At 35.9% G+C, this 13436-nt stretch overlaps 3 protein-coding genes across 6 annotated transcripts; 1 reads left to right on the top strand and 2 right to left on the bottom strand.

The window, feature by feature from the left end:
* Nucleotides 1-20: 20 nt before the first annotated feature.
* Nucleotides 21-3577, bottom strand: LOC104784932 (ankyrin repeat protein SKIP35). Of its 3 annotated transcripts, none has more exons than XM_087451809.1 (5): nucleotides 3337-3470; nucleotides 2833-3098; nucleotides 2487-2676; nucleotides 1178-1610; nucleotides 21-1107 (listed from the first exon to the last, which is right to left on the bottom strand). In XM_087451809.1, the coding sequence occupies exons 2-5, from the start codon at nucleotides 2975-2977 to the stop codon at nucleotides 295-297; spliced, it is 1581 nt and encodes a 526-aa protein (XP_087307935.1). In that variant the 5' UTR covers nucleotides 2978-3098; nucleotides 3337-3470; the 3' UTR covers nucleotides 21-294. The 3 variants fall into 3 exon arrangements, with proteins under 3 accessions (XP_087307935.1, XP_087307936.1, XP_087307934.1); XM_087451810.1 differs by having other exon boundaries at nucleotides 2487-2681; nucleotides 3337-3417; XM_087451808.1 differs by having other exon boundaries at nucleotides 2487-3098; nucleotides 3337-3577.
* A 2295-nt stretch (nucleotides 3578-5872) lies between these two features.
* LOC104784929 (guanosine nucleotide diphosphate dissociation inhibitor 1) lies at nucleotides 5873-9762 on the top strand. The gene is made up of 13 exons (XM_010510038.3): nucleotides 5873-6367; nucleotides 6735-6797; nucleotides 6889-6972; nucleotides 7090-7197; nucleotides 7397-7569; nucleotides 7662-7773; nucleotides 7890-7970; nucleotides 8083-8145; nucleotides 8220-8321; nucleotides 8545-8669; nucleotides 9023-9233; nucleotides 9317-9391; nucleotides 9485-9762. The coding sequence occupies exons 1-13, from the start codon at nucleotides 6281-6283 to the stop codon at nucleotides 9533-9535; spliced, it is 1335 nt and encodes a 444-aa protein (XP_010508340.1). The 5' UTR covers nucleotides 5873-6280; the 3' UTR covers nucleotides 9536-9762.
* A 166-nt stretch (nucleotides 9763-9928) lies between these two features.
* Nucleotides 9929-13374, bottom strand: LOC104784928 (MLO-like protein 15). 2 transcript variants are annotated; one of them, XM_010510037.2, is made up of 14 exons: nucleotides 13144-13374; nucleotides 12986-13043; nucleotides 12548-12765; nucleotides 12237-12353; nucleotides 11952-12012; nucleotides 11691-11785; nucleotides 11508-11582; nucleotides 11323-11411; nucleotides 11183-11232; nucleotides 11053-11093; nucleotides 10763-10972; nucleotides 10618-10685; nucleotides 10461-10521; nucleotides 9929-10373 (listed from the first exon to the last, which is right to left on the bottom strand). In XM_010510037.2, exons 1-14 carry the CDS (start codon nucleotides 13258-13260, stop codon nucleotides 10122-10124), a joined length of 1512 nt encoding a protein of 503 aa, XP_010508339.1. In that variant the 5' UTR covers nucleotides 13261-13374; the 3' UTR covers nucleotides 9929-10121. The 2 variants fall into 2 exon arrangements, 1 of the variants encoding a protein (XP_010508339.1); XR_015558147.1 differs by lacking the exon at nucleotides 11183-11232 and having other exon boundaries at nucleotides 11053-11069; nucleotides 13144-13358.
* Between the last annotated feature and the right edge of the window lie 62 nt (nucleotides 13375-13436).

Genomic DNA, 13436 nt, shown 5'->3' with positions numbered 1-13436 from the left:
AACTTTGATTACAGATGAAGTAATGTAATCTGCATTGCTTTTATTTATAGATGAAATAATAATATATAAGGCTTTCATTATCATTCTCTCCCATGGTTTAGGATGCATAAAAGACAGATTTAGAGAGACTTGACAAAGACATTCCCATAGGAAGTTTTGATTCATCATCTCACAACCTGGATCAGAATCCAAAACCGTAGTGGTATGTTGTTTCTCAGTTCTTATTTTTTTCAACTATTGTAAGAAAACGACTTGTGTTAACGCCAATAGCTCAGATGCTGGATCCATAGTTGCTCAGTGTGAAGAAGCTTTGACCAAAAATAGAGGAAGGTGATGCTCCAAAACTGCCATGAGCTGATGATGACCTTTCTTTACTTCTTCTGAGGCCACATCGAACCCTTGAAGCTGTTTTGCGGCTTCAACAAGCTGTCCCCTTAGATTCTGTGAGAGCAGGCGCCCACCCGCCTTCACACACTCTCTGTACAGCGGCATGTAGGCGATTGCTACTCTCAATGGTGCTGGGAGATCCTTTAGACTTATTGCAGACTCTCCAAGTTTCAAAACCCTCATGAAATTCATAAAATTTTCCTGGCTTTCCCTCAATCCTTGGTTGAATGCAGCCTCTGACCAGTGTTTTTGGAGAAACGATTTAAGATGTGAAGGAACAGACTCGTCTTCTGACTTTGCAATGGTGTCTGCAACTGAATATGTGGCTACTGGATCCCGGAGGAAATCTGATTTTAGGAGAAACTCTACTCCGTAGAGGGAACCACCACTTCTTTCACCGGCTGCTTTGAGGATTTCAATGCTGAGAGCAGTGAGGACGGGTCTTGGTACATGAGGAAGGAGATAAGCAGCAACCTCGACCTGGCTGCTTGAAGTGGCGGCTGTGAGAGCTAAGCATAGCTCCATCTCACGGCAACCTCTTTTCACAAACCATTGAACAACTTGCATGCAACCTCTCTCCGCTGCTCTCATCAAGGGACCCAAGAAAGCAATCGCATGACCTTCTTCCACAAGGCAATTCATAGTTTCGATTTTACTATAATGCGAAGCAAAACCCAGGGCTAAGTCAACATCCACGTCTAAGCTATTCCTTTGAGCAATCTGTACCATGGAAAAGTTCAGTTAGATTGCACAAAGAAGCTTGCAAGCAATCATTAAGGATTAGATTTACCTGCAACAAGATGCGCACAAGTTCTGTGCTCCCAAAACGAGAAGCTTCAAGGAAGCACTGATTTACGTTATCTGCGCCTCCTTCCACCAACATACCAAGCAATCCATGAATGACAGTAGCTGAGATTCCAGAAGCCCAACCAGGATTAAACGAGGTAGAGAACAGCGTAAGCGGGAAGCAAGCTGCATCAAAGGCTTCTGTGAAATCCTTTCCTGATAGATGGTTTCCAGCAAGATCTAAGAACATCTTGAAAGCAGAAAGCTGGAGTTGGATCTCAGCAGCTGAGTCTTGGTTAGCTTTATCTCTAGGGCCCTGGCATCGGGAGTGAAAACCTATACATTTGAGGGCCCATTCAGTAAACTTTTGAACTTTGGCATCAGCTTCTGCTTTGAGGACCTCATCACCGTTACACTCTTGGAGACGCTCATGCAACCTGGAAACGCCGAGATGGAAAAATTATGACTGAGAGGAAATCAACATGACAATTACAATTGATTGAATATGAGCATTGAAGTTTAGCAGTAGAGCAAGAAATGTCTATTTGTGAGTTGTAACAATGGATACATCAAAGATACAAGAAAACATCATGGATTGCTTTATGTGAAAATAAATGGAAAGGAAAGTCTCACGAATTGTGAATGAATGTAACGCTACAAGCCAAACCAATTGCAGAATATGTTGAGACAAATGTTATTTTGGAAAACTGAAATGTTCTGGGGAGATTAGCATGTGTTCATGGAAGGAATTAAACGGTTTAACCTGTAAACATCTAAAGACAAGTTAAGGCTTCAATAAGATTAGGAAGCAAAGACATGCAGCACATTCAGCTTTTGCCATCACTATCACCTATCGATTTAAAAACTAGCACCTCTAGAGACCTACATAGCTACATCTCGTTCTTTTCTAATTCACCACACTCAATAGCACACTAGTTAAAAACTTCCTTGTTCTAACCAACTTTGAATCCGATAACCATGTAACAATTATATAAGAACACTCTAATAAGTCATAAGTATTGGCAATATATGTTTTTAAACAAACAAGACAAGAGGCAAGGGAAACCAAAAAGGCATTGATGAGATCTAATCCGAGAATTGTACAAGCAATATCAAAACCTTTCAATCAGCACAAAATTAACAAACTAGTTAAAACACTTGCAGATATAACCAATCACTGTAACAACTAGGACACAAATTGGTGAACGAATGAAGCAGAATAAAAAGCAAGGAATCATAACATAAACCCAATTCTCTACTAATAATCCAAAAATGCGTTGCCATCATCTAATGAGAGAACCAAATGTGTGTACCTTTGAGCCATAAGAGTTACAGTATCAGCAAGACTCGCAGTCCGGCTGTGGCAAGAAGAAACACAAGAAGCAAGAAACGAAGTCCTAAGCGTAGCTCTAGTATAGTCATGAGCACCACGACATATGATCTTCGAAATCAATCCCGTGATCCCCTTAAACTCGTGCTCAGTGCTCAAGAACCAAATAGAATCTAGACTAATACACAAGAAATCATTCAAAGTCTGAGGATCAGCAAGACGAATGAACCTCTCGGAAAGTTGCCAATCCTGTGAGCTAACAGAACCTTGGAAAAGTCTACCCAATTCGATTCTATCCTGTCTGTTAAGATGAGCATTATTATTATTACCCCTGCATTGCAGTTTCTTTGCACTACAACAAGCACAGCAATTGCTCGGTTGAGTTGTTGTAGCTATAAGAGGTGACGCTCTTGCAAAAACCACACCACTCCCTTCAGCTACTCCTTCCACCGTAACGATCTCTTGGTTCTCCATCCACCCCCAAACAACACACTAGAAGAGAGAAAGCAATAACCTTTACGATATTACCAATACCAGAAAAATCCAGACTTGTGCGGCGGAATCAGTAGCCACTCCTCAGATTGCTCCAAAGAGTCTGAATTTAAAGCAAAAAAGGTAGTAGTACTAGTCAACATAAGCATCGAAAACTAAAACAAAACAAAAAAAAATAAAAACTAGGCACTGATTCCAAGCAATCAGAATCCATGGCCGACCCAAGAAATTGTGAATTCGGGCCTGAGGATTGCATCGGATGAAAGAAGAAGAAAAATGCGAAATTGCAAATACATGACAAAGGAACATGAGAAATTTGACAAGGAGGGGAGCGAGCGAACCTGGACGAGATTTTTCATTGAGAGGTTACAACTTACGACGCTGCAAAATAAAAATAATTTATCAGAGATTTGTTTTCTCTTTTTTTCTTTTTGGAAAAAGAATTATATTTGTTTTCTCTTATTTTGGAATAAAAATAATTATATTTGTTTTTTCAAAGATTGATTGATTGATATGAGAAATTATTTTTCGTCTCTTCGTTTTCACTTAACTAAATTTGTTGTCTTTTTTGATTACTGAATTGTTTTAGACAATGGTAGCTACATTTCTTACAAACAAAAATAGTGGTCTTGGTCAATAAAAAGAAGAGCTTTGTCTTTTGTCTAGGCCATATTCAGATGAATTACATAACAAAACCGGGCTACTATGTGCCCTTGAATTTGTCTTTGTCGAATCTCCACCAAGCTGATGACATGGGTGTGAGAGGATCTGTTGAAGGTTAGAACTTAGAAAAATCAGGGGACTTGACCATACAAATTTATTGACAACACAATTCTCTTCCTTTGAGCTTCATCTTCTATATCGTTTCCAGTCCACATAAATGACATCCGGACCTCGTGACTGAATTAACTGTCTTTCTTTAATACTTTGGAACTCAACTGTTGATCTCCAATTGTTGGAAACAAACTTTGAATTATCGTTTTTTCCAACATTGTACTATTAGAGAGCGTTGTCTTTTTTCAACGTTGTATAATTAATTGTCTCTCATTTGATCAAGAGAGACGATCGCCGCTAGCTTTATATATTCCAAGTCCAACACACACTCGACCATCAGATAAAAACGAAAACTTTAAGTCCAACACACATTTTTAGAAGTTTCAATATTTATAATACTTTAAATTTTTTAAAAGATTCGAAATATAAGATTTGGACCTTTTAAAAGATTCGAAATATAAGATTTGAACTTTTTAAAATTTTTTAATATTTATAATATTTTAAACTATTAAATTTTAAAAATTATAATATTTAAAAACTTTTTAAAAGCTATGAACTTTTAAAAGTTTCAATATTTATAATATTTAAAATTTTGAAAAAAAAAAGTTAAATATTATAATATTTTTTTGAAAATTTTTAAAATTTTAGTTTGATCAAATAAAAAACCAGATCAAACCGAATAAAACTTTTAAAGTTAGATGTCTGATAAATCAAGCTTTCTTGCTCATTCGTTGTTGGAAACATATTAATTTTATTTATACTGGTTTGGAACCATTGTCTAAAAAATTTCTAGCCGATGTGAGATATATTGTACATAGTTTTTTTATTTCCATAAATTTAGAATTTTCCTTTTTCTATAAAAATCTGGAAGTTTAAAAATTGTTAATTAATGACATGTTAAATCTTGATTGATTGTTTTAAAAAATCTTAATATAGAAAATTCTAGAAATTTTAAAAATGTTAATTTTGTGAGATGTCGAATTCCGATTGTATGTTCTAAATCCTAGGTGGACAGTCTTAGGAGCTTATAACTTTTACTTTTATTTAGTATAGATTATTTGAAGTTTATATACTATATTGAATAAATTGACATTTTATCTTTAATTAATAATTAAAAGTTCAGAAAATAAAAACAAAATAACTAAAATTCGAGGGCGAGACCAGTGAAAGTGTCGGAGGAAGGTGACATCATTTATATGTTAAGTTGTACAAATTATGTCCAACTATGAAATTAATGGTAGTTGTTTAAATTTTGACAAATTATTCAGTCAACAAATAACTGCTATTTTTTAACGTTATTATGTGTGAGTTTACTTGATATATTTTGGTTAAAGTTATAGATAATTGGTAATAGTTATAAAATACTATTATTTAATAAAAAAAATAAGATTTTTACCTTAATATTCTATTTACCTTAATATTTTTACATCATGGCTTGCAACAACTATTTTCTGTCTCTTGCATTATATTCTATTTACCTTAATATTTTTACAAATTTTGGTAACTTTACTATATAGATTTTGATTATTATTTTTACCCAGCTGATGAAGGATGCACTAATCGTCTCTAAGAAAGAAGGTTTCGATGTGTTCTCCGCTTTGGATGGGATGCACAATGAGAGTTTCTTGAAAGATTTGAAGTTTGATCCAGTAGGTGGAATGATGCATTACTACCTCTATAATTACCGTTTGAGAAGTGCACTGAAGCCATCAGAACTTGTGCTTCTTCTCTGATAACCTATTGATCAACAAATCTGAAATTTTTATTATTTAATATTTCTGTATCTAAACTACTTCTCCAATGCCTTTATACGTTACTGGGTCTAATTCTTTTTGGTAATGCGATTTTTAATTATTTAGAAGTGTGATTTTGTTACTTACTTACTTTGTGTGCATCTTTATTCATTGTTATTTCCCATCCTCGCTGCTTTACTCTAATTTCACCATCCCAATCACAAAGGGTCTCCTGTTATTTTCCATCCTTTCGGCTAATAAGTACATCAAAATGTTTTATACTTCAAAATATACAAACACATCCTGTTTTACATGCATCTCTACGAATTTAGCAATCACTCTCGCACATAATTTCATCTTTTGACATGACCTTTTCTTCTCTTTTTTTTTCTTCTTCAGTTTATTACTTTTATGACCTGATTTTTTTTTTACTTTTTAGTGTTGACTTCTCGTAAAAAAATAAACAGAAAACGTTTTTATCCTATATACATTTTGATTATATCCATTGTAAAAAAAACTCGAATATAGGAAAAAATAATTTCTTTTAAATAAAATAAAATAAAGAAAACTATTTAAAGGAAATTTTATTACACGTCGAAATAAATAAAAAAGGAAATTTATATTCGCCGGAGATTATTGATAAATAGACGGAACGCAAATACGCAATCACCGATCTCGCTCTGTCTTTCTCTCTCTCTCTCCATCTTCTTTAGACTACTAAAAAAAAAAGTCGGAGTCTTTTCTTCGGTGTGAGACTTTGGGGGGATCGGCTAAAGCTATGGATGAAGAGTACGAAGTCATTGTTCTGGGTACTGGTCTCAAGGAGTGCATCCTCAGTGGTCTTCTCTCCGTCGATGGTATTAAGGTCTCTCTCTCTTTCTCTTTCCTCCTCTTTCTCTTGTTTTGTTTCTCGCAACTTTTTCAATCCTATGTTTGATCCGGAGAACGGATCTTGGTGAGAACTCTATCTCGGATTATGTGTGGTCTTAGCTATGGTTTCCCGATTTTTAGGCGATTGCTCTGTGAGCTTCAACTTGGGGTTTTGATCATTGAACCAATCGGCCTCGCGATTTTTTACAATTTTGATACTTGTGTTTATTGAGAGATTGCGGAAAAACACTAAATTTCATGATGTGAATGATAGATGCCTTCTAGCTGACTTTGTCTTCAATCGATAATAAGCTAAGTTTACTTCTTTTAAGTAATCTAATGATGTGTTGTATTCCGAATAGGTACTTCACATGGACAGGAATGATTACTACGGTGGAGAGTCAACATCTCTTAATCTCAATCAGGTCTAATCTATACTCTCTTAAGACTTTTTTTTTGGTATGATAAGTTATGGTTTAGCAAAGCGTTATTGATGTTGCTTTGTTTTTTTTACAGCTGTGGAAGAAGTTCAGGGGAGAAGAAAAGGCTCCTGCTCATTTAGGCTCTAGCAGAGACTACAATGTTGACATGATGCCTAAGGTATCTATCATCATATTTGCTGCTTTCTAGCTTTATCCTCTCTTTGCTAGCCTTTTATTGTGCTAATAATTTCGGATTACTTACTTAACTCTTCTCTCTCTCAATGTGGCGGACCAGTTTATGATGGCCAATGGAAAGCTTGTTCGTGTCCTTATTCATACGGATGTGACTAAGTACTTGTCTTTTAAAGCTGTTGATGGAAGCTATGTTTTTGTCAAAGGCAAGGTACAGTGACGACTCATTCTCATTTGATCTTGTGACTCATTTCTCTTCCTTCTTTTTTCCCATAGATTTCAAGTGTGCATCTTTCTTTCTCCCATTCTTTCTGTTGGTTAAAAGCTTTTCACTGAAGATTCTAGCTGCAGATTTTTGCAGCTTAAGTAATTTTTCTTTCTCTAGATACTTTACTGTTTATATCCTGCAGGTCCAAAAGGTGCCAGCAACTCCAATGGAGGCCCTCAAATCTCCTCTTATGGGTATTTTTGAGAAACGCCGAGCTGGAAAGTTTTTCAGCTATGTTCAGGATTACGACGAGAAGGACCCAAAAACACATAATGGAATGGATTTGAGAAGAGTTACAACGAAGGAGTTGATTGCGTAAGCTGATGTTCTTTTGTTTCATCATTATGGTGTTGTCAATATTTGATTTAGACTATCTGCTGCTAACTATTAAGATTACATTTTGGCAGGACATTCGGTCTTGGTGAAGATACTATTGACTTTATTGGTCATGCGGTGGCACTTCACTGTAATGACAATCATCTCCACCAGCCTGCCTATGATACTGTTATGAGAATGAAGGTGAATTGCTCTTGTGGGACTGTAAACTATGGCTCTCCCCCCCTTGTTTTAACATTCTTGCATTTATCTCTGAGTTAAGCATTTTTTGACACTGTTTGCTTGAAATGTTTTATCAGCTTTATGCGGAGTCCCTTGCACGTTTCCAAGGAGGTTCACCATATATTTATCCTCTCTATGGGTTGGGAGAATTGCCTCAGGTTTGTCTTTATCGTTATATACATGCTTTATGTGGTTGGTGCACCTATTCTGATGATTTGGATGTGTTTTCTTGAATCTATTTGATTTTATTTCTTCTTTTTCTTGGTTTAGGCATTTGCACGGCTTAGTGCTGTCTATGGTGGGACATATATGTTGAACAAACCTGAGTGTAAGGTATGTCTTTGGCTTCCTTATCTTTGCAGCTGTTTGCTTCAATCGTTCAGCAACTGATGTTGCTTCTATAACAGGTAGAGTTCGATGAGGAGGGTAAGGTTACTGGTGTTACATCTGAGGGAGAGACTGCCAAATGCAAGAAAGTTGTCTGCGATCCATCTTACCTGCCCAACAAGGTAATGACTGCGACCACAAGTTACACTGTTATTTAGGTTTGTCTGATGTTCTCCATTGGAGCAAGAAGCTCTCTTTATTTTTTTTGTTGGATGCATACAGTTCCCATCTGTGATTTCTGGTCTGTTAATATGTGAGCCTGTTAGGCATATTAAAATCTCCCACTGTTTCCTAATTATGTATGTTAACATAATATTGATATGTTTCATAATCCAATTAAAAAAGGTCAGGAAGATTGGAAAGGTTGCTCGGGCAATTGCTATTATGAGCCATCCTATTCCAAACACCAATGATTCTCACTCAGTGCAAGTCATCCTACCCCAAAAACAATTGGGCCGCAAATCAGACATGTGAGTTCTCTTATTAATGCTTTGGTTCCACTTATAGAAGTAAATGAGTTTGAATGACTTGAAGGAACAGAAACTTCGATTTGCATAGATTTGTTCTCTGTGATAGCTAAGCTTTGTCTGAATTATGCTCTTGAGCTTGCTGAGATACCTTTCTTCATTCAAAACTGTAGCTGAGAGGTAAAATTTAGATGGATTTCTCTTTAGACGAATGTTGGCAAGAGACTCTTCTCAACACTATATTTTCTTGATTACAGGACATTTTCAAACACTATAAAACCTTGCATTGTGTAAACATTGAGTCTATTGGTATGTTGTTTCTCGGCTCATAATTACATTTATATTGTAACTGACAGGTATGTCTTCTGTTGTTCGTATTCACACAACGTTGCTCCCAAGGGAAAATTCATAGCATTTGTGTCGACAGACGCTGAAACTGATAACCCTCAAACCGAGCTCAAGCCTGGAATCGACCTTCTTGGTCCTGTTGATGAGCTGTTCTTCGACATCTATGATAGATATGAGCCTGTTAACGAACCCACTTTGGACAACTGCTTCATTTCAACGGTTAGTGTAGTTATCCTTTTTTTTTGTGAGCTTCCTAAAGTTGGCTGGTTTGTAATAACATATTTTTTTCATGTGCTAAACAGAGTTATGATGCTACAACACACTTTGACACAACTGTTGTTGATGTGTTGAACATGTATAAACTGATCACTGGAAAGGTACTGTTCCAGAATCACAATTATATTTGTTTTATTGATGAACCGCTGCATCTTTTGCGATTGGGATGTGATCATTTTCTTTTTGTGTTGCAGGAATTGGATCTAAGTGTGGATCTTAACGCAGCTAGTGCTGCAGAGGAATGATGGAAACAAATTTGCAAGCTCTGTCTCTCTTCTCTCTCTGTACTATCACCATGATGTATAATCGGTTCTCTTTCGCCCCTCGTTATGTTGTCTGTTAGATGCAGATTTTATCGTTATCACCAGTTTCCCTTTACCCTGTTTTTATAAACGCAATGTTAAAACCAAAAATGTTGGATTTCGTGGTTCCTGTTTGGAGTGACATCTAACAGAGAATCCTCTTTTACTTCTTTCTTTGTTCGCTGCATTTATAGTTTAAAGAAATGTTATATAGCATTTCTTCTAGATGTTTGATCATCAAATTGGAGGCTGTAAAGAAGAGTTAGGTCCGATGTTTATACTAATGTCGTCTATAGGTCGAGACTAGTAGTACCCGTTGTTACATGTAGAAGATCATTTTATGATACTGACGGAATCTTAAAGATTTTCCAAAACCAAAGGCTTGTTTAGAAAGCACATCGTTCGTTTGTTTGATCAATTGACAAAAGAGATTCAGCATCTTTGCTGTACATATTTCTTACAACACTGTTAAATCAGTTTTCGATACTAAACAAAGTCTCACGAAGTTTTTGTCTGATGGAAGCTTTTGTTAATCTTTCTCAACAATCTCTGATGTTTTCCCAACGTGCTGGTTTTGTTGAGACGAGCCTTTTCCTAGCAACGACTGCAACTGAATAGACCGAGGTGAAGGAGTAGCGGCAAGAGGGTTTGGACTGCCACCATGACTGCTACCTGCCTGAGTTGAACTTTTCTTCACTTCCTTTCTAGCCGTTTTTGCCCATCCAACAAGTTGTTGCTGTGTCTGCTCGTTGAATATTGCACCTTTGTATGAACTTCCCATCTTTTCACCAAAAGAAGAAAGTGTGGTTTTGAGTTTGTGTCTTTGTCTAGTTGATATCAGAACACAAAGGAGATGTAAAATTCATACCTGAGTGACAAGTGCGTAGAGCGGTAAGGTACTATAACTGCAGAGAAGCTGAACCAATGCCCTGAAAAACAGAGTCAAAAGATTCTACATATCAAGATCAAGAAACTTTTAAGGAGATAGATTTAAGAAGCGTTGGCGATATAATGGCTACTATTACCCGATGATGAGTCTTGGAATTATGAACTTGACATGTCCCATGATGCAAGAATCCCAACCATATTGAAACTGTTGTAACAGTTGCCAGCGTTTAATTGATATCTTCTAGAATGGTTTAGATAGACTTATTGTACAAGTAAACTTACGAGGATAAAGAAGAAGTAGGCTAATTCAAAGGAGTTCTGGAAAAGAATGAAATGGATCAAGAAGAGAATTAGCCGGGGACTTTGAAACCAGAACAAATCATCTGATGGTCGGACAACCAAATCTCCTTCAACAGCAACGTGTTTCTCTGCAACGTCATGAGCCAAATCTGTGATGATATGCTCCAACTTCGTCCCCACGGCAAGCAAAAGCTGAGGGGATAACAAGTTTAGGGTCAAGATGGGTTTGAAGAATATATATTAGACATGGTGGAGCGGTTTCAGGGACTTACAATCAATGGAATAAAAGCTATCCAGAAGTAAACATGCCATGCTGCAAGAAATATAGAATCGAATTGATGATGATTAACCGAAAGAAAACTTGGTGTGGATCAAAGTTAATTAAAAGAAGTCATCTCTCACCAGCAATGTTTAGAAGCAAGAAGAAAACCACAAATACCCAAAGGTACCAACTGCGAGATTGATATATACATTAGAACAGAATCAAGAATAGCATTTCCAGTTAAGTATGTTTTTCTTAGAAAATCTTAGAAATCTTTTACCTGATACCGACAACTTTCTTGAAATCGGAATTAAGGGCACGCATTAAATACTTATGGAAATTGAATTTTGGGTTGGTCTTGCAATGAGTCTAATAGGAAACAAAAAAAAAAAAAAAAAAGTTGGCTTAAAATGTTTGTAGATAGAAACTCAATTCTAAGGACTAATTAAAATACGAGATACATACCGTGACAAATCCTAGCCTCATCGTGATGTAATCCGATTTATTGACTGACGCAAGAAACTGTTTCATAAATGATTGCTGCATGGGGCAATAACACACTCAAAAACTCAAAACTTTTGCAAATCATGCCTTGAGGATTAAGATACCTTTGTAGAAAAAAAAAGCAAAAAAAAAAAAAAGACTCACCACCCATCCAAAGCAAGCATCAGCTTTTCCAACCCCAAGAAATCGTGTCCTGATGAATTCGTGTTCTTGAACGTGTGTGAATTTCTTCTGGATCACTGTGTAGATATATATATATATATATATGTGTATAAAAAGGGTTAATGTTAAAAATGATTATAGTTATGCTCAAAATAAAAAATTCTTAAGACCCTGAAAAAAAAAAAAAAAAAACCATTCTAGTAAAGTAAAATATGTCTTTATTTTTCCAAGTTTCTTTTATACCGTGGTCTGTGTTGTGGTCCTTCTCTGATACTTGATCCTCCCATTTTTTCCATTGCATTATCTATGCCAATAACATTATGTTATAATCATTAGACAGTATTAACAATATCTTTATTAGGCTATATATATAAACAATATAAGTAAGCAATTGCATCTTGTAGTGTGAGCTTTGGTTTTAGAGTTTAGGATTTGTACGTTCAGTGTGATATTCATTAGTGAATAAAGATAGACAGATATATTAATATTTTTGAAGTAAGGTACGTAATTAAGTAAGTAAATATTTACCTTCATGGTACCAAAAACAATGGTCAAGAGGCAGAAAATAATGTGGGAAACAGCTAATACGAAGATGAATATATGAAGCTCGTGCAGAGCTGATAACGACATTAACGGCACCTTCCCCTGAATTTCAAAACAAAAATATATATCATATTATAGACGATCTATGTCAAATCTATGCACGTCTTCTAATCCAATCATTGAGAATGTAACATATGCTGATAACGTGTAAGACTAAAGAAATTACAAAAGGAACAAAAAAAGAGATAAATCTTGGGTTTGACCCCAAAACAAAAACTAAAAAAGGGGTAAATTACCTTTTGGGAGCAGTAGTCGCCGGCAGCGGAATCTCCGGCTAGGAGATGACGGCCGGTGAAGCTGAACTGGAAATGGGAGGAGTCTTTGAGGGACTTATCATCCTTTGGTTTTTCACAAGGGAGGAACTTTTCACTTAGGTCCTTTGATATGCAAATTTTTGCTATTTTAGACTGGCTTACTGATAGTAGCAACGATATGAACCCTAGTAACATAAGCTCTGTTGCCGATTCAAGATTTTTTGTAAGAATCTTGTTAGAAGGATGATCAAAAACTATATTGCCAATGATTTCATTTAATAATGGGTTAAATAAACGGGGGTTGATGTTGCACTTTTCAAAACAAATGAGCTAATATAATCTAGGAAATTATGTAGATCGACAAAAAAAAAAAAAATCTAGGAAATTATGTAAATGTTGGGCTAAAACATGATATGTCACCTTCTTTGATCTTCTGTAATGCCCCAAAAAGCTGTTTCTGATCCTTCTTCCGAAATTGCTATATTACACATGTAATCATTTAGTCGACAACAAATATTTATATATAGAAACAAACACATATATAGAGATTTGTGTGTATATATATATATAATATATACCTTTCCGGCACGATGGAGGAGACGCTCGACGGCGAAAGAGATGGAGACGATGACGGAGCAGACGAGAGCAACCACCCATGTTGGCGTGAACTCTAAGGTCGTTCCTCCTCCCGCCATTATAGCTCCGGTGATTCTTGATTTTCTTGATCCATCATGTAGTGCATTATATAATGAGAGTTGATTAGCTTAGTTGACCAAGTCTATATGTATTTCGATTTTCAAAATGTACCATCTTATTCCTTAGAACGTGTCTTTTATACTATATTTTAAAAAGGTTCACATTCGGTAGGTGA

The sequence above is a fragment of the Camelina sativa genome, chromosome 5, assembly GCF_030686135.1.
Source record: "Camelina sativa cultivar CO46 ecotype springtype chromosome 5, ASM3068613v1".
NCBI classification, from domain to species: domain Eukaryota; kingdom Viridiplantae; phylum Streptophyta; class Magnoliopsida; order Brassicales; family Brassicaceae; genus Camelina; species Camelina sativa.
The sequence above is the reverse complement of the archived record's forward strand: the minus strand, read 5'-3'. Positions and strand labels throughout refer to the sequence as shown.